Below are 25,993 nucleotides of genomic sequence, written 5' to 3'. Positions count from 1 at the left end.
GAACCCGGAACTCCACAACATCCGGGATGCGGTAGAACGGCCGCATCGTCGCGAGAAACTCATCAGTGGTCCTACTTGCGTCCTTTCCCTCGACTCCACGATGGACCAGGACCGGGAATGGCTTCTCCTTGGGAGGGATCAACGAGCCGTAATGAGCAACCCACCATGCCTCGTTCTCAGCAGGATGCACCGAGTGAGGCACGAACTCCGTCTTCGGAACGACGAGCTCTTCGTAAGGACTCGCGGACGAAGACCCTTTTTCGCAATCTTTTTCTTGCTCGACATCTTTACACTTCTCTTAAGAGAATAGAGGAAAAGGGTGGAGAGAAAGATAGAAAGTTTTTTTTTTTTTTTTTGAAAGATCTTAGAGAAAAACAAGAAAGTGAAAAAATTATGGAACAAGTTACCTCTCTTCTTATAAGACATGAGGATTTACTATTCAAGCTCGGACTTTCGCATATTAATTCCATCCATCACGCCTAACTTGCCAAACATGCCTAACCGCACGCTAGAAACCCCCCATGCATGATCCTAACGGGCTGGGGGGCTAACTGTTGGGGTCAAAAACGGTTACGACGGAATTACCACCCGAAAATCCTCAGAGATCGTATTTCCGAAAGAGTTAGTAAAAGAAGGGATGTAATTTTCGTAAAAATAAACTATACGAGGTTATTTCTACGAAGAAGTATTCTTTGGGATTCAAACCAAACGATCGTCCTGCTCGGTCGCTACATAGCGACCGAGCTCAGCCAAGCTCGGTCGCTACGTAGCAACCGAGCGATCGTCCCGCTCGGTCGCTACGTAGCGACCGAGCTCGAGCCAAAGCTCGGTCGCTACGTAGCAACCGAGCGATCGTCCCGCTCGGTCGCTACGTAGCGACCGAGCTCAGCCAAGCTCGGTCGCTACGTAGCGACCGAGCGATCGTCCCGCTCGGTCGCTACGTAGCGACCGAGCTCGAGCCAAAGCTCGGTCGCTACGTAGCGACCGAGCGATCGTCCCGCTCGGTCGCTACGTAGCGACCGAGCTCAGCCAAGCTCGGTCGCTACGTAGCGACCGAGCGATCGTCCCGCTCGGTCGCTACGTAGCGACCGAGCTCGAGCCAAAGCTCGGTCGCTACGTAGCGACCGAGCGATCGTCCCGCTCGATCGCTACGTAGCGACCGAGCTCAGCCAAGCTTGGTCGCTACGTAGCGACCGAGCGATCGTCCCGCTCGGTCGCTACGTAGCGACCGAGCTCGGGCCAAAGCTCGGTCGCTACGTAGCGACCGAGCGATCGTCCCGCTCGGTCGCTACGTAGCGACCGAGCTCAAGCCGAAGCTCGGTCGCTACGTAGCGACCGAGCACTCGTTTCGCTCGGTCGCTACATAGCGACCGGGCTCGAGCCAAAGTTCGGTCGCTGTGTAGCGATTGAACCTTTCCGAACGTCGATACAACACCAGTCCTTGCATTCTCGTCAAACCTTCGAATGCTATCTCCCGAAGACCGTAGCAAGCTCAGTCTATGTTTCCCGCTATTCTAATTCATCGATCAAACTTTGCGGATTAGAAACCGCGGAAAACTCGTAGTAAACGTGTCGAGTCGGAAGACGGCCCAAAGGGACCTAAAACACGACTCGAGGCCCATCCTACGATTTTTCCTAACCAAAAGCCCGTGAACCACAGCATGGTTCGCGCTTGGCCCGCGAGGAAGGATAAATGTCAAGTTTCCGCGGATAAATACGGAAGTTTTGAAGATAATTGTGAAGATCGGGAAAAATGGAATATCTCCATTTTTATGCTATGACGGCTTAAGGCAGAAGAGTAAAAGCGTAAACCGACCTTGGAGCTAGTATATAAGGAGTCCTAGGCGAGGAGCACAAGGGAGAACTTTTTTCAGAGCAAACTTAGCACTTAGAGTGATTTAGGCAACTTTCCGTTTTTGTTATTTCGAGCTGCGACTCAATTAGGTTTAGCCGTCTTAGGGTTGCTAGAACTAGGAATCTCGCCGACAGCTCTCGAGCCCAGGCTTATACCTTGTTGTAACGTTCATACGCAGATTCGGAATAAGATCTACTTTGCTCTCTTTTCGATTTCTTATTTTTATCGTTGTTATTCTCGTGTTCTGATTGCTTGACGTGTGGTAATTAACAGATATTCGGGTCCTCTGGGAAACTAGGGTTTTCTTAGTTTCCTTATTTAAACGGAAATCGACAGTGCGAATTTCGGTTCCCACACTTACCTGTTTAGCTATGTTCAATGCTGTCGCTTCACTTTAATATCTTCTGATTTTGGCCTCTGAGTTTCTACTACAAAGAGGATGAGTTTTTCTTCGACAAAAAGGATGAGGAAGAAGCAATTGGGTCGGGTTTTTTTTAATTGGGTTGGGTCGGTTTTTTTTTTTAATTGGGTCGATCTCGGGTTTCAATTCACCAAACGGCAAATCGCACGCCGTTACCATCTCCGACGTCCACGTGGCGTTTCCGACAAATTAAATTAAGCTAATGATGTTAGTAACATAACAACATTTAGTTCAGGGATGTTAGCATGCAATCCATATACTTCGTGTAGTTGAGTATGCATTTTTTAAGTTGGGATGGTTAACTATGCAGTGGCCAATACTTCAGGTAGCTGGCAATCATTTTTCCTATTTCTAAAGCATTTGATTCAGTGCAGTGGGATTTTTTGCTGAAGGTTCTTGAAGCTATGAATCTACCTGAAAAGTTTATCCTTTGGATCAAAAGGTGTATTGAGATGGCATCTTTCTCTATTCAGATTAATGGCGAGTTGGCGGGATATTTCAATAGCAAGAGGGGTTTGTGTCAAGGCTGTGCACTATCTCCATACCTATTCGTGATAAGCATGCAAGTTTTGTCAAAACTTCTTGATAAAGCTGCAAAGGAAAAGCAAATAGGTTACCACCCGTATTGTAAAGAGTTGAACCTGACTCACATTTGCTTTGCGGATGATGTATTGGTGTTCTCAGATGGAAAGAAGAGATCTATTGAAGGCATTTTGGCGGTTCTTAAAGAATTTGCGAGAATGTCGGGGCTTAATATCAGTTTAGAGAAGTCTACTCTATATCTGGCTGGAGTTAAAGCAGAGGATAGTGCTTCTATACTGGATCAATTCCCTTTTGAAGCAGGCTCTCTTCCGGTAAGATATCTCGGCTTACCTCTATTAACTAAAAGAATGACGGTGCGAGACTATAGTCCTCTTATAGCTAGAATAAGAGCTCGGGTATCTTCCTGGACTGCAAAGCATCTCACCTTTGCGGGTCGTCTGCAGTTGATTGGTTCCGTCTTATATAGCATCATCAATTTCTGGATGGCAGCGTTCCGTTTGCCAAATATGTGTATACAGGAAATTAATAGTATATGCTCTGCGTTCCTCTGGTCTGGCCCGGCACTGTTAGCTCAGAAAGCAAAGATTGCATGGATAGACGTATGTAAACCGAAAGAAGAGGGAGGATTAGGTTTGAGAAATCTTTTGGAAGAAAATAGAGTCTCTTGTTTGAAGCTGATTGGGAGAATTTTGACTGCAAGATCATCTTTATGGGTGCAGTGGATTTGGAAGTATCTTATACGTAAAGGATCGTTCTGGAGTGTGAAGGAGAGGAGTAGTCTTGGATCATGGATGTGGAAGAAGTTATTACAGCTCAGACCGCTGGCTCTGCAGCTAACTAAAGTGGAGATTAACAATGGTTCTACTACATCTTTTTGGTTTGAAAGATGGTCCCAATTGGGTAAATTGATTGAATTAACTGGAGAGAGAGGGTGTCTCATGCTTGACATACCTATAAATTCTACAGTTGAGAGGGTTGTTCAGACATACAGAGCTAGGGATCACAGAGACCCTGTTTCCCGACAAATAGAGCAGGAAATTATGGCTTTGCGAAACCGAGGCCTTAATCAGATGGAAGATGTATGTCTGTGGAAAAGGGAGACAGGCTACTATAAGGAAGGCTTCCTCACGTCTCAAACATGGGAGCTGATCAGAATTAAATCGCCAAGAGTGATGTGGCACAAAGGCATTTGGTTCCAGGAAGGTACTCCTAAATTCTCCTTCATAACATGGCTTGCAGTTCATGATAGGCTAGCAACGGGTGATAGGATTCTTCGCTGGAATCCTAGAGCCATATCATCCTGCTGGCTATGTAACTCGGCAACTGAATCTAGAGACCATTTATTCTTTGAGTGTCTTTACTCTAGAGAAGTTTGGTATGGAACTATTGGTGATTTGGCGGGCAATAGAAGTCTACATAGATGGTCTCAGATCATTCAGTTCTTGGCAAATGGTCTACATGAGAGAAATCTGACATTTCTACTGAGGTATAGCTTCCAAGTAGTGCTATATGCAGTTTGGCATGAGAGAAATGTGAGAAGGGTTGGTGAAACATCTCAGCCAGCAGCTTGTTTGATTGCAAGATTAGACAAGTTGGTTAGGAATAGAATCACATCATTGAGAAGGAAAAATGGCAGAAAGTATGAGAAGACCATGGAAGTGTGGTTTGGAAGAAGATAGAGTTTTGAGTTTATGAAATTTTTTAAAGTTTAATCTATAAGTCTGATGTATAGAAAAGGAAGCAGATTTTTCTGTAAACAGGTTTTTTTTTATTTGAATAAATTTAAAATTCTTTCAAAAAAAAAAAAAAAAATGTAACTAGGTTAAAATTTACGATACTGTAGACTTCGTTTGAAGTCTACTAAAATTAAAATTTTGGAGTAGATCTTACCTTAACATAGTAGACCTTTTTGGAAGTCTACTATAATAATTTAATTATTGTTGTTTATTCTTTATTATTTTAATAATTTTAATATATGATTTATTAAATTTATTTTTTATTTTTTAATAGTTATAGTATATGATTTCACTTTTTTATTCGTAAGGAACTTAACTTAGTTTAAATATAATGATTTTTTGTAAAACAAATTGAAAAATATAGACTGAAAAAGACGTCTTCAGATAAATAGACTTTATTGTAGGTTTACGAAACCCTAAACCACAAATCTCAAACCCTAAATGTTTTGCTTGATAGTCAAAAAGTCTCATTTATACAAAATATAAACTACTAAATATTAATATGCAGATTTAAGTTAATAAAACAAAAAAAAAATCTAAAATCTAACCCTTTGAAATCAACTACTAAAAGACATAACATGTTAGAACATTTTGTTTGTAAACTATGAACATAGTCTAACACATGATAACCAAATTAGTATATATTCTTCAAAATTGTTCGATTATATGAAATTTTAATTTATTTACTTCATATTATCCATTATATTGATGATTAGTTAAAAATATCACAATAATTATTTTTATACATTTTTAAAATTAAATTATTAGATCAAATTAGAGTGTAGACTACAAAACAAGTATATAAAGTAGACTTCGTAGGACGTCTATATATATGTAGACTTCTTTTATTACGTGTAGACTTCCAAAAGATAGAAACGTAAAATACATTTCTGTTTTTTGTTTGGTCATAAGGGTTAAATAGTACTTTCACTACTCCTTTAGGTTGGTTTTGCATTTTACTGAAAGTGTGGTATACTTTTACATTTGACTTGAATATTTGGGTTGGTTTTAACAAATGTCTCAATCTTGGATGTGGGATTTATAAATATTATCTTAAATCCTTGCTTATTGGACTTATATCATTTATACAAATTCCATCAAATCACCCCTTATTGGAAAATAAGGATTTCATCAAATTAAACATCTGGGAAGTTATTTGGAATTATCTGAAAATGATTTGTAGTTAAAATTTCACGGAGATAAATTCCATCTATTGAAATGGTATTTGAAAAACTGATCAGAAACGATTTTTTTTCTTCATTGAACTTTCTTCTATGGATTCTTTTTAGGTTATCGATTCATTTATATACCTTGCATGGATTCTCTGTGCTAAGGCTTGTGGTTTGATCCCAGAAACTACATAATGAACAAAGAAGGAAGAAGGATTAACATAATATCAAGAACGAATTGCATATCACATTGATCAAGCTACTGGATCTGAGCCATCTAAGTGAATTGCACATGCTCCTTATGCTATACGATTAGGAAAACAGGGCACGGTGGCCATACGGGGACAAGAAGAAGAAAACAGTGAGCGATTCGGAGCTGTCGAATGATTTAGCCAGAGAAATCGGGAACGCAAACACTGTCTCTGAACAGAAACGAGAAGCGATGAAGAAGAGCAGCGAGGTTCTATCATGTTCCTTGTGTTTCTAACTATGCCTCGCAAGAATCTGGGGTTGTGTCTTCGCATGTTTAACACAATCCTTGGTCTTTTGAATTCTGCTAATAGCTTGATAGACCGCCTCTGTTTGAGGTTCTGTATAGCTGACCTGATCACAATGAAGCTACATATTTTAAGTCTTGCACCAACTGAAGCATCTCATTTGCATGTGTTCTTAACTGCAGGCACAAGTGTGCTTGTTCTCTCTTTTCCTAAGCTTAATCCTTTGAACAACAAGGGACATACCTGGAGATGAATGCTACGATGGTCGTGACATCACCTCCACTTGATTAATTATCCAACTAAACTGGTTTATTCAAACTCATATCTAGACTGGAATTTGACCAAAGCCAACAATATCAGTCGTGAAACTTCCATATCACTTCCGGCCATCTTTAATAGGCCTAGCAATATTGTGGCTGAGATTTATCTGATTAGTAATCAAATATTGTAGATAACACAAGCAAGCAAATGTTTCATTGTGTAGTTGGAACTGGGGGAAAGCCATTTTTTTGTTTTCTTTTAAAATTAGCGAGCTTCAACACTGCGCTTAAAGATAATCCAATGGTTAAAAAATCCTGTCAAAATCACCCATCTAAATTCTCACCAAAATCTTCAATTCCCAAACAAAATCTTCAAATCCCATCTAAACTCCACTAAATCTAAAACTCTTTAAATTTTCCCAAACCCCCAATTCAATAAGCCCCTAAGTTGTACTTTTTTGGATTCGTCGGACTTATAGTTGTAGCTTGTAATAACTTTATAAATTGTTAAAATCTTAAAAGGTAAAATGATGGAAGTTAAAAATCTCCGAAAACTCTTTTGAAAAATCATATATCTATAAGATAATACCTATTGTTAAATAAAAAATATTTTATGAAATAAAAGTAATTGTCTAATTAAAACTAAAATTTTTATATTTAATATTCAAACCCGGTTCCAAACTAATAATGGTTTGCTGGTTTTTGGGTTTTTTCGGTTTTATGCAGTTTTTATCTGGTTTTCTTTCGGATTTTACCATCAACCTAACTAGGCTACGTCTCTTGTTCACAGTTAAATTCGGTTCCACCCTGGGTCTGGTCGGTTCTAAAAACACTAGAAGAAAAAAACAAGACATTGTTGTTCCATCTATCACACCAATATGTATGTATATGCAATTAATGATATTCACACATATATTATACTCACGGTCTCGTGGAAAACGGTAAGGCACAATTGTGTTTATGAAAAAAGAACAGTTGATATTGAAGGAAGACCAATTACCTAAATGTGTAGTCTTTCTTTTATATATAACGTGTAAATACTCTGTGATTTAATAGTCTTGAGCAGTGTTCTAAAAATTAGCATTGGCAGCGCCTTGGCATCCACTTAGTCGGCAAATCGAGTATGAGCGAAATGATTTTTTCAAGATCTTCAAAAGTTCCACATAAGTGCCCGTCTAAACAATAATCCTCTACAAGAAACCTAACCACCGTCTAGCAATTTTTAGAACATTAGTCTTGAGCATGGTTCTAACAGAGCTTAGGCATCAAATCTTTTCTATCCAAAACATTTCTCTTAAAATTATGATTTAAACCGGTTTAAACTATTTTAAATCAGTTTAAATCATCGGCTTATTTGTTAAATTAATTAATAATGTTAGTACAAATCCATAATTTTGTCTAATTTATTTTGTTAATTTTGATATTTATCAAAATAATTGTATAATTAAACCTAAAAACTATGATATTTTATATAAATGTCAAATACACATAAAATAAATTAATAATTTGTTACTGTTTAGACCCTGTTTAGGCTCCGTATAATCCGCCTAGTAGATAATTCGAAAGTCTTGTGAACGCATTGCGATTTCTTGAACATTGGTCTTGAAACTTAATAATTGGATACAATATACTATAAGTTTTAATTACTATCAAGGCCCGTCAAAGTTGATAACTAGGTCACTTGCTCAAATTAAGTAACTACATTTTTTTCTTACTTTTCTCTCCGTACTTCTATCAATACTATTAAAAGAGAATGAGTCCTAAAAAATCTACTTATACAAGGTTGTTGCACCTATTTATTTTTTAGTTCAACCTATTGTATACAACTAAATATTATTAACTATCCCCTATTATACAGCAACCAAATAATGTATTCAAACATTTAAATAAATTTCACCCACTTTAATAAGATCATGACTATCAATTTAACATATATATTTGATATAAACGGCACCAAAATTTTAACATGTATGGGTCATTGTCATATATACCATCCTCCTCCATTAGATCAAAATTTTCTTGCAATATCAACTTTTGAAATATAAATGAGTCATGTCTTATTAAACATTATTTATCAAACCTGGAGAGTATTTTTCATCCAAAATTTTATAAAATGAATCAATGAATTTTGCTAGGTCTTAGGTTTTTTTAACCTAATTAGGTATTTAGAAAAAAAATATTTGGGTTCAGATCGGTTTCTTTCGGATCTTGATGGTTTCGACTCCATAATTCAAATAACTATTAAATATATGTTATTTTTTTGTATGTAACGGGTATGGATCCGTTCAGATATTTAGGACTCAAATAAAACTCGATAAACATAAATATACTCGAAACACGAAAAATATCCAAAATCTAAACAAATACCTGAAAAACAGAAAATACTCAAAAGACCTAAAATTGTACTTGAAATCTGATCCGAGGAAAAAAAATGCCCAAAATTTTATCTGAATAACCAAATATATTTTTTAAAATTTGATTTTTTACTCGAAATCCAAAACTATAACCCGAAATTCAAACCAAAACTCAAAAATATATGTATACCAAAAAAATATCCAAAATACACAAATATATATAATTTACACAAATATTTTGGGTACTTTGGCTCCCAAACGGGTTTCGGGTGGGTCTCAGACGCGAACAGAGACCCACATTTTCAAAAAAAAAAATGTATTTTTCTCTGGACCCGATGCGAACCGAATCAGAATTTTCGAGTTGATTTTGGTTTGGTTTTTCGGATCCATGTAAAATACCCATGCGTAAGAGAGAATTACATAAGATTTATACAGAATTCCAATTAAAGTAATTCATGAATTATATAATATTTTTTAAAATTATTTCTTTTATATAATTCGACTTTGTAACATGATAATGTAAAACAATCACACAATACTAATTCATATCAAAATTTGTTATAACAAAAGAATCCGCGCTTTCAAGCGCGGGTCAAAATCTAGTAGTGGTTTTATAATTAATATTTTTCAATGATTCAATCTATGGGCAGTTCTTAATCAGAAAGCTTAACATTTACTTATGCTTTTTCTGCGTTTGCCCTCGGCAACTTGGGATAATCAAAGTCCATCCGCAAAAATAACAAAAAATAATTCTGCGCCTTATTACATCAGAGAGCAAAGCAAGACTTGTTGACTTAGGGTTTGAGCCCTGCATAAGGAGTACTAAGGAGAGGTAGACCAAAGAGATACTTTACTACTTTTTGATTCATTTCTCTTCTCGCCAATTTTATTGTCATTTCCACTTATACATCTCTCTTTTTCTTTTCTTGTAAAAAAATATTCCTTGTTCATATCCCAGATTTTCTTTGTCGGCTTGATTAGGTTTACATACATTTCTGTTCTTTTGAAGCGAATCTTGTCAATTTAGTAAAAGGGTGTTTTTGAGGTTTCTTTATTTTTTTTTCAGATTTTGGGACATTTTTTCTTCTTGGAGAAGTTTTCACTTTGACTTTTGGGTTACAACTGATCTACGCTTTAGATCTCTCAAGAAACCATTTCTTGGTTTGGGGATTCAGATCCAAGTAAGTTCGCCTTATTCTTGTAAGAAACTTTTTTTTGTTTCCTTTCTCAGTTAACAATCGTTCAGATGTTAGGGTTTCTTAAGGATTCACTAATCATGGCAGGAAGATGGTGAAAGGGAAGATCGAGATCAAAAGAATCGAGAACTTGACGAGTAGACAAGTCACGTTCTCCAAGCGTAGGAAAGGTCTCTTCAAGAAGGCTCACGAGCTTTCTGTTCTATGCGATGCTCAAGTCGCCGCCATTGTCTTTTCTCAGAAAGGAAGATTATATGATTTCGCTAGCTCCGAGTAAGTATCTATCATTTATGAACCTTTTAATCCAAAACTCATTTACATATACAGTCATTTGTGATGTTTTGTTTATGTAGTCAGACTATTTTCAGTAATCGTACTAGGGATTTCTAGATTTGCAGCTCTTGGGTTTGATTTTCCCCAAAATATGCTCTTTGAAAGTGCTTTGGTTTTCTTTAGTCACATAGTTTTTTCTTAAGTACCAAGAAATTTTATTTAATCAATTAAAATAAAACCAAATTAATTGACTAAATGTGTTTGTTGGAGTATCAAGTTCTTCTTCAAGCACGAGCACTGATTTAGGGTTTTCCCAAAAAAATGTTCTTGAACTTTGAACCTAGTATACATTGGAACTTCTGCTGACACCACTTGACACGTTATTTTAATTATATAAGAAAACTCAGTGATCCACTGATCATGCCATATAACAAATACCCTAAATGTACAATTAGACCGTTTTAAGAACATGAAACTACATGATGACGATGATGATGTTAAGCTAGATGGACTTCCAACCTAAAACTAATTAGTGATAAGTGGAGTGGTCTATCTATCTTATATATTACTAAGGATTCTTTCCAACAACTGATGTGAGACTTTTCTCCCTAATACGCCCCCTCGAGATGATGGTTCTTTAAGAGTCAATTTCGAAATGTTTGGGCAAGGATCGAGGGCCAACTTTGGTTTGGGTTGATGTGGATCGGGTTGAACTGCATGGATCGGGGTCTGATATCATGTTAAGCTAGATGACTTCCAACCTAAAACCAATTGATGATAAGTAGAGTGGCTCATCTATCTTTGTCTCTAATAGATGGTGTTTTGTTTAAATTTTTAGGCAACTGCAGTTGTAAAAAACGTTTATTTTTCTTTTTATTCAAAAGAAAACTACATGATGTATGAGACAATATCTTATGGCTTTGTGCCATGGTCTCAAACTTTAGCCCTAGATAGTTTTCTTAATTTTTGTGTATGTTGATTTAAGAGGTCAGTGAATTTCTTACACGGTTACACCAAATCCGAAACGATCTTAAATTGTGGTATGATGCCACAATGGCCAAGCCTACAACCAATGATTATCAAACCACAAAGCAACTTGCCAACCATTTAGCAAAAAAAAATTTGCCAACCCATATATTTGCAGCCTTTGTTAGTTAACTGTTCTACTACTAATTATCACTGTCTCCTTTGTTAGCAATTGACAATTACGACATTTGAGTGAGCTTAAATAAGCAACCAAAAAACCTCTAATACGTACAAATGTTCATTTCATTAATAATTTTGAGGCTACTAATTGATTTGACCACTTAAAGCAAATAAATCTGTTAACAGTTAAATTGAGTGTGCATAAGTATCATTCATGACTAAGTATATAATATAGGAAACCAAGTCACTCAAATTATTAGATGCATAATGTCTCAAATGTTTGGCATCCCGTCCGGTTAGGTGGAAGTGGAAAACATAATGAAAACATTACTATGTATATCATCTCTGCTTGGGATATCATTCAGAGTTTTCCATTGTACTAATCATGAGATAATGTCAAGCGTGACTAGAACGTGTATTAATTAAATACTAGAACAGATGTCTTGATCTTTGACTAACATTTTCAGGTTAGAACAAATATGTTTACAAAACATGAATTTTGTATGTGTGAATGCTCTTCTTGACCATGAAATTTTCGGAAATTAACTATGTATATGCTAATAAATGATAGTTAAGAGGTTCTTGGAAATGTATACAGCATGCAGAAGATGATGGAGAGATGTGAGATACATAGGAATGAGTACTTTGGGGCAGAGAATCTCCGGAAACAGCAATATGTGCAGGAGCTCAAAAATGAAATGGTGATAATGGCTGACAAGATTGAACTTCGTCGACTTCATAGCCGGTAAGTGTCTGATCTTTCTATATATATATGAACTGCTTATCTATGGTTTCTTGATATTTGATATGCAATATATGGTCGTATTATATGTACACTCCGACAACATCTTTAGGAGGCTGATGGGACAAGATCTGGATTCGTGTTCGGTGGAGGAACTCAACGAGATAATTTCCAAAATTGAGAAAAGCCTTACCAATGTCAGATCAAGAAAGGTATATATATATATATGCAATTAGTTCTAACAAAAAATAAATAAATAATACTTATAATTCTCATAATTACAGTCATATATATATATACACTGTCATAATGTGTTGCAAAATAATGTTCGTCGAAATCGAAATGATGAGCTCATGATTCCGGATTTTACGATATTGGCAGGCTAAGTTAAATGAAGATAAGATAGAGAAACTGAAAGAAGAGGTACTATTACTAATTAGGTTTAAATTTATAAGGGATTTTGTTTCTAATTCTCCTTTGTGAAATGTGTGACTTTACGATCCATTAGATTGCAAAAGAGAAAGAGGTCTTCAACGAGGGAAGTAGGCTGCGGCAAATGGTACACACGCATATATACATAACGCAAGGACATGCATTAATTCGTTTACTCCACATTGCACAAGCATGAATTTTAAACACGGACCTTACTTTTCAACTCTCACTGTTGAGTTTTCTTCTTACATGGATTTGATATATGAAAAATAATATGTTATCGTTTTAGTTTGAAGCACAGCCCTTGTGGATGCAGTCGAGGAGCCTGAAGAGTGAGAAGAGCGCACCTTCGTGTGACTGTGGTAACATGAACATATCGGATGTCGAAACTGAGCTGTCCATCGGATTGCGCCCTGAAAGTCAAATGTAATGATATATTCGTATCTTTATCAACTGGTTCTTGCTTTCGTATTGTCCGGACGTGTATAATTTTAAGTGTGGATCGATGTTTGAATGAATCGTGAATAAGGTAATGTATATATACTCCTATATATTAATTGACAAATCACTTTATTTATTTATGCTCATAGAAGAGCTTTTCAATTAATTGATATAATTTGATTGGTTGATGGTCTTTCATTTATTTAATTAAAATTTTTAAAATAAAACTATTCATAAAAGTACATAATATACTCTATGTTTCCAAACATATAATTAATAATCTTAAATCCTCCTATATATTAATTGAGAAGTCACTTTAGTGATTTATGCTAATGTGTCGCTCATAAAAGAGTTTTTCAATTAATTGTTACAATTTGATTGGTCGATGGTTTTTCATTTATTTAATTAAAATTTTTAAAAGGAAACAATTCATAGAATTACCTAATCTAATATATGTTTTCAGACATACAATTAAACATTTTAAATATGATGAATTAACATAATTTGTTTATAGAAATAATTAAATATCTAGATTACATTATATAAATTGATAAGATACGTATAAATACATATGATACTATATAAGCAATTATAAAAACGGTTTTTATTATGTTTATATTAGTAGTGAATAAAATAAATCATAGATTTTAGAAAACTAATTAATTTAAACTTAATAATATTAATAAAATTTACTCATTCACTATATATATATAGTATAAAAATGTGTCAAATGAATGCAAAATAGTCAAATATATAATTATAAAACAGTCAAATTAAAACAATAATTTTAAAATATACGTAAACTATGATTAGTTTTAATTAAAAACATTTGGTTGAATGAGTTAGTGTTTGATAAAATAGTGTGATGATCAAAGATAATTTACGGAAAAATTTATTTGCTTAACCCTTTTGAGTTTTATATTAAACTCTAAATTAAAAAAAATGAGCGAGAAATTGTGATTTGGAACAAATTATGAGAAAAATTGCTTAAACTATCATTTTCTTAATACATGTTTTTATGTTTACCTTAACCAAATTTGTCCATAGTTTTAAAGAGATAAATCCTACTATATATTAATTGAAAAACCACTTAATTGACTTTTGATTATATGTCTTTAATAGGTTAAGTTTTTAAAAATAGATATAATTTGATTGGTTGTTAACATTTATTAGTTTTTATTTTAATCAGATCTAAAAATAAAAGGTAACTCTAGAACTAATTAATACAAATTACCAAATAACACAAATGGTATTATAAATAACGATTATGGTAACTAATTGTAGAATTAGAGAAAAAATATATATGTTTTATCAATTTCTTTATTTTTATCAATTGGTTATATATAATTAAATAAAATACTTTAGCATTTTTTATAGAAATAAATTTAATAGTTATATATTATTACATGAAAGAATTATATTTGTAGATAAGGAATTATTTAAAGTCCACACAAAACTGTTTACAAAAGATCTTTCATGCTAAAAGCCTCCGATCATTGTATTAGTCATATTGGAGTTACACAAAAAAACATATTCTTTTTTTTTTCTCTTGAGAGCTATAATATTTTTGGCTTTCATGTATTAAACTAAAGTATAAAGTACAGTCAATTATCTGAATTAATTATAATATTCTTTTATGTAAGAGAAAGATTTTTAATGACTAAGGTTTATGTTTTTGAACTATTTTAAATATCACATATCTTCTAAAAATATATACTGAAATTTTTGATTATCCAAATATTTGAAATTAAAAATTAAGAATTTTTAATTATTATTCAAAAATTATAACAGTGTAAAAATATTATATATTTCTTTATATAATATAACTACCCGCAAAATTGTGGGAAACGCCTAGTAAGAATTATCTTACTACATGTTTTATTTTTCTCCCTTTAGCAGATCTGGTTTTTGTCTTTCTTTGTCGAAAATTTATTTGAGTTTTTTTGTATAATAGAATTTATAGTCTTAATATATGAAGTATGTATTATTTTCGTGTTAATTCTTATACTAATAGTAATATCAGTAGCTGGCAAAAAGTTACTGTATATAATACATACTCACCGCGAGAATATTTTTCTTATTCTTCGTCCAGCTTTTTCATCCCGTGAAGATGCTCAAAAATAATAAGAAAAATAGCTCTCAGTAATGCATGCTCTTAAATCCAAACATTTAATGATTTTTTAATCAGCCACAAGGCCCACAACTACAAGTCTACAACCCAGTAGACGACAAGTATTAACGCAAATGATATGCATTTTGGTAATTTCCGATGATGGTTATAACATAATAGCGATTGCAAACGCGATATGCGAAACGCACATTGTTACTACACCTTCGAGATTTTATCGTTGAGTCCCTCGTTAGTCGTTAATAAATAAAACGCAGACGCTGGAATATCAAAGCCCTCACGGCGGCCGCCACAAATCTAAATAGCGTTACTAAACGCCGCGTCTAAGATATGCCGTTCAATCTCTGCGACAACGACCCTTTCCTCTTCTTCGTCCAGCTTTTTCATCGCGTGAAGATATTCGAAACCATCGAACTTGGTTCGTCCTGTAACGATTCTTGGGGGTTCTTGAGGAAGCTAGTCCTCGAGTTTGTACATCTGACCAGACTCCAGAGCTTCTCTCGTATCTGCATTCCCTTTCATCTACAAAGTTTGTTTGATAGAAACTGAGTGAACGTTTGTTCTTCTTGGAATCTTTTGAAACGGTCAACTTCTCACTGTCCTAGGTTCAGACAGGTATTCCGCTGCTACTGCCCTTTTGTTCCCAAGCAAGTTTGTTATATCCATACCAAGTCTCCTTATGTTTGGGACTTGAACTTTCCTCATCTTTCAGTCTCCAACGTCCAAACTCTTCATGGTTACTCTCTATGTTTAGCTGAAGCGAGAGGCGGGCATCAGACTTCCGAGCAGAGGAGACCCTGGGGCTCTCAGGTAATTATCTTGTCCCTGAGCCTTTCCCAGTGAGTCTATGTCCTCTTACACGATTCCTTGATGATCTACTAAGGTCTAAGTCATCAGGAACAAGATCAAGACCCATGGGTCTTGCCACCACGTTTGGTTTCTTGGCGCTAGGTGAGCTGCAGTAATAAGAGGATGTGTGGAAGAGTAGCTCTGAGATTTGATTTTTTTTTCCCGCTTCAGCTGCATTTGAATTGTAACTTGTCTCCATCAGCTCCATTAATGTTGACTTACAGGGATGTTGAAGCTATCTTTTTCCTTTTGATAGAGTAGACTCCTCTGTTAACTCCAAGCTGTTTCTTGGTGCAACCAAGCCTGCATTGTTTCAGTAACACAACAAATCATCTATGTTAGTCACTGTCTTGAAACCTTGTGCTTACCAAGCAGCAGAAACGTCTCTATAGAGAGAGAGAGAGGGGGGGGGGGAAAGAGAGAAGGCTCGTACCTTTTGGATATCTTGAGAGAGAATCAAAAGTTGGTTGGTAGTGATGATGGAAAAGTTGGTAAAGAGCATTGATGCAGCCATTAAGCTTCATTGGATTTGTTTTTGCTTTTAGAGTAACAAATGGATTTGCCTCCGTTGTACCATTCTCTTCCCATTTTCTAAGGTCGTTTTGTTTGTTATCACCTCTAACGTATAATGCCAAGAGGCATGTGAAAATGGACTGACATAAGAAGAAGAACAAGATTATAAGCACGAGCTATCTCTTCTTCTTTTTTTTTTGGTTCCTGAGCTTTTTTTACTTGAGATAGCTTTCTAACTTTCTCTATGTTTGCATTGGTAATAGAGCATAGGGTATTTAAAAATGTGACAGCAATAATTTAAAAATAAACTGTACTGGTAAATTAAGGCAAGGTGAGATGATGATATTAGCCACGCAACATTTCTTTGTAAACAGACAGCATGAGTATTACAATATGATTCCAACCACACTTTCATGTTTCTCTAAGATTTACAAGTTTGAAACTTTAAAAGGAACTAAGGTTGTCTAGGACTCTAGATTTTTTCTTGGGGCTTCCAAACTAGAATAAAAAATTTATGAATCGTGTAGTAACCTTTGTTTCATGGGTGTGTAGAGTGTAGTGATAGGTAGTTACAAACATGGTCACATGTTCCAAACGTTATTACATGTGTGAAGTATTGCAGAACTTCAGTGTCTTGGCATTTACTAGAAGTTGTCTTGTATGCTCAGTTTCATGTTTCAACCAATTTTTATAGTTCATTGGCTTCTAAGAGTTTCCCTTTACGTATTTACTTGCAATACAATGCATTTCATACATGTCATTTCCCTTATAATCAAGGAAGGAATCTCAATGCAAAATCTCATACTAACCCCCGTAATATAATGGCGTATGGAGCAAACAATGGTCTAGATATAACCATTAAATAACTCATTAGGTCATTAGTATACCATCACTTGGTTACTTTGCAACTAATTTTTCAATTTTTAGTATATGTAAAATTTAATTATTTGCAACAAAAAAAGTTCTGCTTTGAACATCTTAAGAGAAATTAAGTTGGTAGTAATTGGGCCCTGCTCTTTGGTTTAAACTTGAATGGAGCTCATCATTTATATATTTTTCCATGTATCAATATACCTCTCCTCCACTTAAATGGATATGAGATATCAAAAGTAACATTAAAGAAGTATCAAACATGACCAAGTGAAACTACACATTAATCATTGACAAAACCATTGACAAAAGAGCTTCCGTATACTCTTTTGCTCAAAACCATTGACAAAAATGTCAGAAACAGACTCTCTACTATCAAGAGACAAAGGTGATCATAAGATGGATGCAGGGCTTTGGGTATGGTTTGGTACAAGAGGATGACTTATAATATAGAAGCTTAGTCAAATTCTCTATATTTCAATCACAAAGTTACATTTCATGTACAAAAGTTTTGGATAAATAAAATTTAACATTTATTCAAAAAAAAAAACAGAGGAAATCTATGAAACGTCAACATGCAAGGAGAAAAATTGCCTACTTGTTGATTATAAATGTTTTATTTTCTGATTTCTCTAGTCCACAGTAGTGCATATTACTGCTCTTTTACACCTGCAATTACAAAAGATACTCAATACAAAGTGATTGATGTCCATTTTAAAAGCAAGTCCCTTTAATAAATGAATTATTTCTCTGTTTATTGATTCAGAACTTCCATTGTCCGTACCAAAGCATGAAGAGACTTCACATGATGAAACTCAACTAGTCCTAGTAGACGTTCTTTGTTGATGAAAAGAAAACCAAAATGTTATACAAAAGAAATGAACGGTTGTTGTTGCAATCATAAAGAGTCGAAAACATTTTCTCTTTTACGTAGAACATGTGACATTGTACCAGAAAGTATACATAAAAACATGCATTAATGTCTTTCTTCTGCTTGTTATTGGAGGCCACAAGAGTCGATCAACTTTGTCTCTATGACTATGGTGATTGGTGTATGAATTCTCCTTTCCTCGTATGAGACCAAGTGAATATTGAGGTGCATCGTACAGTACGAACGAGCTTTCGTTGGATCTTTTGACTGACCAGTTTCCATGATAGGAACCACCTCCCAATAGAATTTTAGAGACCATTCCGTATGGTACAAGTAAGACATCCATTATAACCCCACGCACATTCATTTCAATTGTCTTTTTCTTCCCCGGATCTACAAAGTGAAAAATAACCTAGAAGCCTCCCATTTCAAGGTTACAGTATTCTTCTTCTTGATTTCATGAAGCATTATTTATCTAATTACTGTGCAATATTTTGTGCTCACTGCTCACACACCTTTACAACCTTAAACGCATGACGTCATTGTGAATTAATTAGTACTAGTGAACATATTCTAAACCTCGTTAGGAGACTCTAACCATGAAAAATAAGCTTCCAACAAGCTCATCACCAAGACTTGGTCTAACACACTTCAAAAGCATTTTGTAGATTATGCATTTCGGTATGACTAAAACGATCTCTAAACGAAAAATGGAGGCGATATAAAATGGAAATTGCGCATCTGAATGTTTTTGTAATCTAAAAATTGTTAAATAAAGTTGTTTTTACTATCTAAACTAGCTTGTACAAGTTTTTTTTTCATTCCGTTGAATATAACATTCCATCCATTTTTATTAGTTAATGTTTTAAAGTTGTACACACAAAAAACATTTTATTTTCTATATTTTAAAGTATATCATGTATTTATTTATTTATAATTTGATTAATGAAAAAAATAACCTACAAAAAAAAATTTAACCTAAGAATTAATAAATTTTACCTTCAAAATTAAAAAGAAAACTATTATGTAATCTGGAACAAAGTGTCAGTATTAAACCATGATTATCGCAAGGGGTCTTTAAGTTTTAAAAAAAAAAAATAAATAAATAAATAAACCAATCGCGGATCGCCACGTATCGGTGGAGTCCACAAACAGTTCAAAACCTTCCAATTACCGATCCTTATTTGATGATTTTGGGGAGTGGTTTTAAAAATTTTTGTGGGACCCACGCGTCAGTGGGGTCTACATTTTGTCAGAAAACCTCCCTAAGAACCTTGGGATGTTCATGCGTGATTGGAATGAGCTGTAGATTTATGTTTTTGGCTGTAGTATTTAAGTTGTAGATTTATTTGATGTAAATTATTTTGCTGTAGTTTTGTAAATCACTTTTTGCTCTGGAAATAAAGCTCTCTACAACCATATTTTAATTTTGTAGAGATTTTTTTTACTGTGAGATGTTTAAAGAAAAGAAAGCTCGATTGGTTGACATATATAATTTTAGACTAAATTTTGGTTATCTAGAGCATCTATAGCCGCAACCAATCACCCTCTAAATATGGAGAGAGTAATGTTAACAACTTTAACAACTTTTGAAGTGGAAAAGTACTATATATATGCAATTTGCCCACAAACCATCACCTAATTTTTGCTTTTTTTCTTAACAACTTTAATTCGTCACATGCTGTCGTAAGTTCTTACTTAGGTTGTCACATATCAAATCAGGTGTGTATACACACACCTTATAGAATGAGTGGAAATCCTATGATTGGAGATTTGAAACTTCTAGATCCTCTATTAAGCCATAATGCACTACGAAATAGTTTTGCACTTTGAAAGTCTTGATTAAACGCTCGTATCTGTGAAAAAGAAAGAAAAAAGATTTCCTTCGTTTCCTTTATTATTCAACAGTTTAAAAGTTGCATGATTGAGTTGACTTGAGGAACTCCACATGTGTTGCTACTCTCTGTTTTGAAATATCTCGAATTTTCAGCATCTCAGTGGTCATTATATTCTATTTAGAACACATATAATAAATTATTGTCACTGTGTGGGAACCGAAATTCGCACTGTCGATTTCCGTTTAAATAAGGAAACTAAGAAAAACCTAGTTTCCCAGAGGACCCGGATATCTGTTAATTACCACACGTCAAGCAATCAGAACACGAGAATAACAACGATAAAAATAAGAAATCGAAAAGAGAGCAAAATAGATCTTATTCCGAATCTGCGTATGAGCGTTACAACAAGGTATAAGCCTGGGCTCGAGAGCTGTCGGCGAGATTCCTAGTTCTAGCAACCCTAAGACGGCTAAACCTAATTGAGTCGCAGCTCGAAATAACAAAAACGGAAAGTTGCCTAAATCGCTCTAAGTGCTAAGTTTGCTCTGAAAAAGTTCTCCTTTGTGCTCCTCGCCTAGGACTCCTTATATACTAGCTCCAAGGTCGGTTTACGCTTTTACTCTTCTGCCCTTAAGCCGTCATAGCATAAAAACGGAGATATTCCATTTTTCCCGATCTTCACAATTATCTTCAAAACTTCCGTATTTATCCGCGGAAACTTGACATTTATCCTTCTTCGCGGGCCAAGCGCGAACCATGCTGTGGTTCACGGGCTTTTGGTTAGGAAAAATCGTAGGATGGGCCTCGAGTCGTGTTTTAGGTCCCTTTGGGCCGTCTTCCGACTCGACACGTTTACTACGAGTTTTCCGCGGTTTCTAATCCGCGAAGTTTGATCGATGAATTAGAATAGCGGGAAACATAGACTGAGCTTGCTACGGTCTTCGGGAGATAGCATTCGAAGGTTTGACGAGAATGCAAAGACTGGTGTCGTATCGATGTTCGGAAAGGTTCAATCGCTACACAGCGACCGAACTTTGGCTCGAGCCCGGTCGCTATGTAGCGACCGAGCGAAACGAGTGCTCGGTCGCTACGTAGCGACCGAGCTTCGGCTTGAGCTCGGTCGCTACGTAGCGACCGAGCGGGACGATCGCTCGGTCGCTACGTAGCGACCGAGCTTGGCTGAGCTCGGTCGCTACGTAGCGACCGAGCGGGACGATCGCTCGGTCGCTACGTAGCGACCGAGCTTTGGCTCGAGCTCGGTCGCTACGTAGCGACCGAGCGGAACGATCGCTCGGTCGCTACGTAGCGACCGAGCTTGGCTGAGCTCGGTCGCTACGTAGCGACCGAGCGGGACAATCGCTCGGTCGCTACGTAGCGACCGAGCTTTGGCTCGAGCTCGGTCGCTACGTAGCGACCGAGCGGGACGATCGCTCGGTCGCTACGTAGCGACCGAGCTTGGCTGAGCTCGGTCGCTATGAAAAACCCTAGGAAACGCTACTCGACCGGTAAGGGGGATATGGACTCAGATCCGGTAGGATTGAGAACTGGTGGGATGAACGACGACACAAAGGGATGCGGAAGACCCAATGATACTGCCAAGGGTGCTTGAATGTCGCCTGATATGACTCACAGGTCCGACAAGGAAGCGGCTCGATCTGTTGCCGGATGTGACGCACCGGTCCAACGAGAAAGAGGATGATTCCCTGGATATGACGCACCAGGACGAATCGATAGGATCAATGGATATTACGCACCATTGAAAAGAAATGAGAATTACTCTCAAGGTTCCAAAAATAATCACTCACAACTTATTTTATTTCATTGATCAAATAGCCTTTATATAATAGGCAAAGAATACAAAAGGTTGTAATACAAAAGATTAGTCAAACATAGAAATTAGCAACTTATTAAAACTAGAAAGACTTGACCAAAGACCAAAGACCAAAGACCAAGACTTTTGACCGAAAATGGGAATTTGTGATCGCAAAACTCTTCGGTTGATCTCGTCCTTTTGCTTGGTCGACGGACTCTGAATTACCGTCAGATTGATATATTATTTGACCATACCTTCTCGTTCTCAGGGCACATCATTCCCTCCTCCTTTAAAAGGATTTGTCCTCAAATCTGTCTTTCTTTAGTTTTAGATGGAATGATCTCTTGGCTTTTCGTAGAGCTTTCTCTTTTTTTTTTTTTTTTTATAAAGAAAAGAAGATGAAAGATAGAAGATGTATGAAGAAGATGGAAAGATGAGAAAAAAAAAACGAACAGACAAGTACCGGTTGAGTGGCTCTGATACCAACTGAAAAACCCTAGGAAACGCTACTCGACCGGTAAGGGGGATATGGACTCAGATCCGGTAGGATTGAGAACTGGTGGGATGAACGACGACACAAAGGGATGCGGAAGACCCAATGATACTGCCAAGGGTGCTTGAATGTCGCCTGATATGACTCACAGGTCCGACAAGGAAGCGGCTCGATCTGTTGCCGGATGTGACGCACCGGTCCAACGAGAAAGAGGATGATTCCCTGGATATGACGCACCAGGACGAATCGATAGGATCAATGGATATTACGCACCATTGAAAAGAAATGAGAATTACTCTCAAGGTTCCAAAAATAATCACTCACAACTTATTTTATTTCATTGATCAAATAGCCTTTATATAATAGGCAAAGAATACAAAAGGTTGTAATACAAAAGATTAGTCAAACATAGAAATTAGCAACTTATTAAAACTAGAAAGACTTGACCAAAGACCAAAGACCAAAGACCAAGACTTTTGACCGAAAATGGGAATTTGTGATCGCAAAACTCTTCGGTTGATCTCGTCCTTTTGCTTGGTCGACGGACTCTGAATTACCGTCAGATTGATATATTATTTGACCATACCTTCTCGTTCTCAGGGCACATCACGCTACGTAGCGACCGAGCTTTGGCTCGAGCTCGGTCGCTACGTAGCGACCGAGCGGGACGAGCGCTCGGTCGCTACGTAGCGACCGAGCGGGACGGACGTTCAGTCGCTGCGTAACGACCTGTTTCGAGCTTTCGTCGGACGTCTCGATTCTTTCTTCCGCCAAGCTTTTTCGTAAGGAAGAATCTATTTCGAAAAGTACTCTTCGGAGAAACTCTTATTTTCTTCTTCGAACGTTTTGAATGTTTAAATTTGTCGTAACCGTTTTTGACCCCAACAGTTAGCCCCCCAGCCCGTTAGAGTTGTGACTCTAGCGGGCGGATAGATGACTTTGACAAGGTTAAGTGTATTGGACGAAATTTACAGTTAAAACTCCGCGGAAAAAAGTTGTCGAGGCGACATTCCGAACCCATACTTCTATAAGTAGTGAGCTCTTGTCATTCATTCTCTTCACACCTTTCCTCCTTCATTTTCTTCAAAACCTCTCTAGTTTCATAACTTTCCTTTCAACATGTCTTCCTCCCAAGGTGATAAGAAGGATTCCGACGTCGAGATGGGTGAGGCCACCTCTCTGGCTCCGGTTCCAACTTCTCCGGCGGAAGTGCCGGCTTGTGTTGCCGGTCATCTTTCTTTCCGAGAGAAACTAGTTCGTCGCCAAGCCGAGAAAGAATTGGCTCAGACTGGCTCCGAGTTCCCGTCTTCCTCCGCGCAGGTCGTTGCCCCGTGTCACGGGACCGGCTTCGCGGCTCTTTCCCCGCAAGTCCTACCTGCGGGATCTTCCACGACTCCGATCCTCGTCGAGGACAAAGAGAAGGCCGCTGACTCTATGCCTCCGCCTCCAGCCAGAAAAGAAATCGTTCTGGCATTGCGTGCTCCTAGCGCTGTCCAGGCTACTCAGCCTAAGAGTCGGAAGAGGAAACTGGCCAAGAACGGTGACGGGGAGACTTCGCAGCGAGGTGGGTCGAGCCTAGCGTCGGGACTTCGCGGAAAGGTTTGTTTCTTGTTTGAATTCTCGATCGTCTGTCGTGCATTCTTTTCATGGACTTAGTCTTAAGAATTTTTTTTGTTCGCAGTTCATATCGTTGATCGATGGGATGATCAGCGAATGTGGTTCTGAGACCAGTCGTCTTTCCGGGGAGTTGGTGGAGCTTCAGGGCAGATGGTCCGAAACCGAGGCTATGTTGACGGCTGTCGAGGACTCTCACTCTGCGAAAGTGTCGAAGCTCGAGGTTGCGATAGGAGAGCTTGAGAGGGACCTCGGGAAGACGGCGAGTTCCTTGCTTAAGGAAAAGAAAACCAGGAAGGCCAAATCCTCGGAGGTGCGTCGACTCCAGCGTCAGATCGAGAGTGACGCTGGACTAGCGCGCCGCGGGATCCAAGAGGCTACGGATGCCCTTCGTGCGGAGTTTCAGGCTCGCTTGGCGAAGATTTCTGCTTCCCTGGGTTCCCTTGAGCGTATCCGGTGCAGGGATTTCGCTTTGGCGACGATCGAGGGCGGGATGGCCGTGGTTCGGTCGCTCCAAAGTGAGACTCCCCCGACCTTGGAGGCCGAAGAGGCCCGACTGTCCGGCTGCAAGGGAGATATGGCGGCCGAGGATGGCGATTTCGATCTCATCCTGGCCGACCTAAAATCCGCTTGCTTCCTTCCGACGTGTCCAGAAGACCCAGAGGGGAAAGATCCGATGGTCGGAGAGAACGGAAGCGACGTGGCTCCAGGCTCGGACGAGGCGGCGGGTGAAGAGGGAGCGTAAGTTCTGAGGGTGACTTGGGTTAGATCTCTTGCGAGAGATTTGTTTTTTTTTTTTTTTTATGTCTTTTATGCTTCGGCCTTGAACGGCCTTGTTTGTATTTCGGGACTGGCCGTGTGTGGCTTTGAATCCCTGCCGCTCCGCGGCTTTATGGTATGATAATCGGATAACGTTTTTTATGAATTTGTGAATAGTGGGGAGGAAGGTGATGAGTTGTCGTCTCATATCCTTCTTCGATTGTGAAATATTTTATTCGAGACCTGTTTCGAGAGTTCTTCCGCGAGATGTGAACTCTGCGGGGGCGCTGAAGGTATCGAACGTAAACATAGAGGCGTGGTTTAAGAATCTCTTATCTTTTGATATCATGCCTTTGAGATGTTAGAGACCAGTGCGCTGGGTTTAGGGCAAGACCTAGGTTTACTTTCGGTTTAAGGATTGTGCGGTGACTAACCGGCTATCGTTTTTCCTGTCGCGATTTCTTCCTGATTCGTATCGATGTAAAGTCCGCGAAAAGTTCTCGGCTTATACGACTTGTTTGATACGAATCGAGCATCTCTCCGGAGACCGGAAGTGCTAGACCAAAATTTCGGATTTATTTTATAGCGCTATTATCCTTGTGTCGGATGTAAGAGAGTCATCTCCATGAGATGGCTATGTCTGTTTAGGACATTTGTGAGTTCGATGTGATCAGCATCGGATTTGGTGGCGTGTGCCGTTGTTTTGATTAATTTGCGCAAAATAAATGTTAATGTGTGCATATATGTGTCTTTTTGCGGAGATTTCGTTTGCTCGGAAGAAATCAATTTTGAGGCATCTTTTGCGACGTCTCGCGATGCTAAAGGTTCGATTCTCCCAAGCGGCCGACCAATTTCCGAAGACCTCGTTGCGATTTCGCGGGTGAGGATGTTTTGATAAGTCGAAAACACCAAAAGTGCGGTAAGAAGTTTTTCGATTTTTTGGGAGTATACGAGTATACGTACCCACTCCCCCCTTTTTAATAAGGGAGGACAGCTGAATTTGCCTTTCGGCAAACTGCCTACGTACTCCTTGCGGAGATCAAGCCGTCTCGTAGTTCAGTGATTGCGAGTTGGTTCGTTTAGTGATAGTATTTTTTGAGATGCATCGCATTCCAGGTTCTAGGGATTTTTATGCCCTGCATGTTGGCTATTTCGTAAGAACCTGGTCGGACGACTTTTT

General features: G+C 37.6%; 2 protein-coding genes and 1 long non-coding RNA gene across 3 annotated transcripts; 2 read left to right on the top strand and 1 right to left on the bottom strand.

Moving 5' to 3' along the window:
• Window positions 1-2,728: 2,728 nt before the first annotated feature.
• On the top strand, window positions 2,729-6,326 carry LOC117132632. The gene is made up of 5 exons (XM_033287404.1): window positions 2,729-3,130; window positions 3,338-3,418; window positions 3,539-4,414; window positions 6,041-6,184; window positions 6,288-6,326. Exons 1-5 carry the CDS (start codon window positions 2,729-2,731, stop codon window positions 6,324-6,326), a joined length of 1,542 nt encoding a protein of 513 aa, XP_033143295.1.
• LOC103863210 (MADS-box protein AGL72) lies at window positions 5,401-14,928 on the top strand. Its single transcript, XM_033278926.1, has 6 exons — window positions 5,401-10,304; window positions 12,049-12,195; window positions 12,305-12,404; window positions 12,574-12,615; window positions 12,701-12,751; window positions 12,914-14,928. Exons 1-6 carry the CDS (start codon window positions 10,123-10,125, stop codon window positions 13,052-13,054), a joined length of 663 nt encoding a protein of 220 aa, XP_033134817.1. The 5' UTR covers window positions 5,401-10,122; the 3' UTR covers window positions 13,055-14,928.
• LOC103864804 lies at window positions 9,880-20,496 on the bottom strand. The gene is made up of 2 exons (XR_004450896.1): window positions 16,476-20,496; window positions 9,880-16,345 (listed from the first exon to the last, which is right to left on the bottom strand). It is a non-coding gene; the product is annotated as an uncharacterized LOC103864804 (long non-coding RNA).
• Between the last annotated feature and the right edge of the window lie 5,497 nt (window positions 20,497-25,993).

The sequence above is a fragment of the Brassica rapa genome, chromosome A01 (assembly GCF_000309985.2).
Source record: "Brassica rapa cultivar Chiifu-401-42 chromosome A01, CAAS_Brap_v3.01, whole genome shotgun sequence".
Lineage (NCBI taxonomy): Eukaryota > Viridiplantae > Streptophyta > Magnoliopsida > Brassicales > Brassicaceae > Brassica > Brassica rapa.
The sequence above is the reverse complement of the archived record's forward strand: the minus strand, read 5'-3'. Positions and strand labels throughout refer to the sequence as shown.